The sequence below is a fragment of the Stegastes partitus genome, unplaced genomic scaffold (genome assembly GCF_000690725.1).
Source record: "Stegastes partitus isolate 25-593 unplaced genomic scaffold, Stegastes_partitus-1.0.2 Scaffold419, whole genome shotgun sequence".
NCBI classification, from domain to species: domain Eukaryota; kingdom Metazoa; phylum Chordata; class Actinopteri; family Pomacentridae; genus Stegastes; species Stegastes partitus.
Genome location: NW_007578150.1, coordinates 18,957 through 22,878, shown reverse-complemented (window position 1 = coordinate 22,878; position 3,922 = coordinate 18,957). Strand labels below are relative to the sequence as shown.

The 3,922-nt window shown below is 39.8% G+C and overlaps 1 protein-coding gene across 1 annotated transcript in view; it reads left to right on the top strand.

The window, feature by feature from the left end:
- Positions 1-3,922, top strand: part of mbtps1 (membrane-bound transcription factor peptidase, site 1) — a 41,665-nt gene that overhangs the window by 31,009 nt on the left and 6,734 nt on the right. The window contains exons 17-20 of the mRNA XM_008285844.1: positions 50-174; positions 291-368; positions 470-610; positions 1,754-1,885. Coding sequence (XP_008284066.1) covers positions 50-174; positions 291-368; positions 470-610; positions 1,754-1,885 — 476 coding nt within the window. The remainder of the gene's footprint in view (positions 1-49; positions 175-290; positions 369-469; positions 611-1,753; positions 1,886-3,922) is intronic.

The following is a 3,922-nucleotide window of genomic DNA, read 5'->3' as shown; positions in this document are numbered from 1 at the left end:
TGCTGAACTGGACGGTTGTGGAGATGATTTTTCTCGTTGCGCCCTGCAGGCAGTGGTGGATGCCGGACACAGGGGGCGCTAATGTACCAGCGCTGAACGACCTGATCTCGGTGTGGGGGATGGCGTTCAGCGACGGCCTGTACGAGGGAGACTTCACGTTGGCCGATCATGACAGTGAGACTCCCAAACATTCCTCATCTGCTGTTTGATGTCGCTCCTCTCATTACACATGTGGTGTTACTCGTTAGCAGTAAATAAAGGTCTTCTCTCCTCCACCCTCCTGCTCTCAGTGTACTACGCCTCAGGGTGCAGTATCGCCCGGTTCCCAGAAGATGGAATAGTGATTGCCAAGAACCTGAAGGACCAAGGTACCCGCAGGCCTCTTAAAGTCCTGAACCCGGCGCAGTTCTTTTTTTTATTCTGTCTTTTCTTCAGATTTAACAGTTTGTGTGTTGTTGTTTTTTCACAGGTCTAGAAGTGTTAAAGCAAGAAACCGCCGTGGTGGAGGGAGTTCCCATCCTGGGACTGTACCAAACGCCGTCTGACGGGGGAGGTCGCATCGCTCTGTACGGAGATTCGAACTGTATAGACGACAGCCACAGACAGAAAGGTAACCTCCTCTGGTCTTATTCACGGTTAATCCTCTGAACCTCAAGCAGTTCTGGGTGTTTCTTTTGCTCCTGTCACATTTTTTACAACATTATAAAGTCCTGCACCTAAAAAAAAGTTGTGTTTTTGACCCATTTTGACAGTTTTGTGTGTTTTCTTACTTTAAAAATAACATTTCTGTTCAGTCGACGTGGACATTAGTCGTCAGGAACGCCCCGACTCGTGTGCCTTTGTCCAGTAAATCTAAAGATTCCTCCAGTGTGTTTACCTGCTTCATCTCTGGTGCTTCCTCGTCCGTCCAAAGCTGTTGAAACTAATATGATGGGGGTCATAGTGAGCAAAGAGAAAGAGAAACAGAGCCCAGAAATGTCTTTTGTGCAGAATGACAAAGTTATAACACCATTAGTCATAAGAAAGGTTCATTTTATTGACTGCTTATTTGAAAAAAGTTGAAATAAATCTGGAATCTAATCATGTTTTACTACTTTTGAGTTTATTTTCTACTCTCTACTCTGCGTAAACACAGCCTGCAGTTCAGCCTAGAAGTCCCTCTTTTTTTTTTATCATATATATCAATTAGCACCATATTCAGACAAGTTCAGTGCGTTGTGTTTAATCTGTGGTGCTAAAATAGTGAGTTACAGGAAGGACAACAACAGCTCTCTCTCTCAATATTTGTGTTATATTCCTATAACATATGTAATAAATGATGTTATAATATTGTTACGCCTATATTCTCTACTTTCTTTCATAAATAAAAGATTTAAAAAAGAAGTTAAATGGCTTAATAGTCTAAAGAAACAATGATAATCACAGCGCACAAAGTCATACATGCAGAAAAGATTTACAGATAAGAGCGACAACAGTAAAGTCAGTTGGAGTTTGACAGGAGCTCAGAATATTTCAGCTTTTTTTTTTACAGAATCTGTTTTTAAGTGAGCCTGTTCACAAATTTGTCCTTCAAAGACAGTCAGAAAGTTAAAAACCTGATCATTCTGTCAGTTTTTTACTCTGATGATGTGATTTTAGTGATTCTGCCTTTCAAACCTCCTTCAGAGGGTTGACGCTCGGCTCCAGAGGCAAAGAGCTCAGACTGACGTCTTCACTGATGTGTTGTCGTTGTTGTGGTTTGTTCCCTTCACAGACTGTTTCTGGCTGCTGGACGCTCTCCTTCAGTACACCTCCTACAGTATGACCCCTCCCAGCCTCAGCCACTCCCACAGCAGAGTGGCGCCCCCCGCAGGCGTCGAGCGCCCACTGCCACAGAGGCTGGAAGGTGAGGAAGAGATGCAGTTGCTCAGCTAGTGCGTGTTTTAGCCGGATGTTTTCTNTTCTGTCATTTATATTCACAAATAAGTCTCTGGTAGATCATTAAAGCCCATTATTGTTTGGCTTTATGTCTGTTTCTCTCTGTAGCTTTAGATATTCATGCCTAAACAAGCCAAAAAGCATTTGTTTATATTTAAAAACTTCACTAATCTGCTTTGCCCAGCACTGTGTGGCCCACTTCATAGAACAAAGAGGGAAATAAAGGGTTATTCTGTGGATTATTCTGCAAACGTAAAGAACATTTCACACAAACTGGCGCCGACTCAGAGGGTCAAAAACTCTTCATGTTCCCAAAGAAATGCACTCGTTAAAGGGCGGCTCGGCGTATCGCTGCAGAGCAGCTCTGCACCCGGACGACTGCAGCAGAGCGGCTTTTGATTAATTTCGCTCTTTGTGGAAGGAGTTGTAGAAACCAGAGACGATAACATTGTGCGGCAGCGAGCTCGGTTCCTCAGGTTGAAGCTCCCCGTGTCTGCTCCTTTAAAACGATCGCCCATTACGAGCCGTTTCGGTGATTAAACGCCCATTACCTCACAAACGCCTTCGCCAGGAGCTTCATGGTAACGATGGCGAGATAAACCGTTGCGTCGCAGCCGTCGCCGTCCTTCTGCAGCGTCAGACTCGAGCCGTAATAGACGTCATACATCACAGCTGCTCAGATTTCGGAGCTGCTCGTGCAGAAATAACAATTACTCACTGGTCCTCGCCGCTCCGCTCACATCCCGCCCAAGCTGTCGCGCACAATCCACAGAATTAAAAGCCTTAAACGCAGTTAAATATAGTCTTTGTGGCTTCAAAGTGTGATGCCGAGTAATTCGGTTTTAATTGACTGGAGATAGAACATTTGAGGGCTTTTCATTCACAGCTGCCTTTTTCTGGAAAAGCCGCAGACTGTAGCTGAATTAGCTCGTCTCTGCTTTTTGACTTTAGAAAATAATTTTGCCAAGAGTTTCTGTTTTTATTCTTATAAAAGCTGCTGAGCTATTTTATGGTTTTAATGTTGATTTCCTGCAGTAAAAGTGACTTTATTTCAGATTTTAAATGGATTTGTTTTAAACTTCTTTTTAAAGTTGCTGATTTCTTGATGTTTGGATTTATTTTTACTAAACTAGATGGTTATTTTTTGATTTTTATCTTGATTTACTGCAGTAAAAGTGACTTTATGTCCAATTTAAAGTGACGTTTGTTTACCCTTCTCATGAAAACAAGTTATTCCTTGACTTGTGGATTTGTTTTACCAAATTAGAAATGTTAAGTTGTGATTTTTATTATGATTAACTTCTGTAAAAGGGACTATGTCAGATTTAAAGTGAAGTTGGTTTAACCTTCTCGTAAAATTAAGTAATTTCTTGATTTCTGGATGTATTTTGCCAAATTAAATGCTTATTTCATGATTTTTATCTTCATTAACTGCAGTGAAAGTGAACTTATATCAGATTTAAAGTGAAGCTTGTTCTTATTACGGTGGGTAATTTCTGGATTTTTGGATTTATTTTGTTAAATAAGGTTTTTTTGTGATTTTTATTATGATTTACTGCTGTAGAAGTGACTTTTTGTCCAATTTAAAGTGAAGTTGGTTTAACTTTTGCTACATTAGGTGGTTATTTTGACATTTTTATCTTGATTAACTTTCGTAAAAGTGACTTTACATCAGTTTTAAAGTGAAGTTTGTTTACTCTTCTTATATAAATACGGGATTTCTTGATTCATGAATTAATTTCGCTAAATTAGATTATTATTTTATGATTTTGACTTTTGATTAACTGCAGTGAAAATGACCTTTTATCAGATTTAAAATGAAGCTTGTTCGTATTAAAGTGGGTGATTTCCTGATTTTTGCTAAATTAGAAGGTTATTTTATTATTTTTATCTTGATTCACTGCTGTGAGAGTGACTTTATGTCAGATTTAAAGTGAAGTTGGTTTAACCTTCTCTTAAAAGTGGCTGATTTCTTGATTTCTGGATGTATTTTTGCTAAATTAGA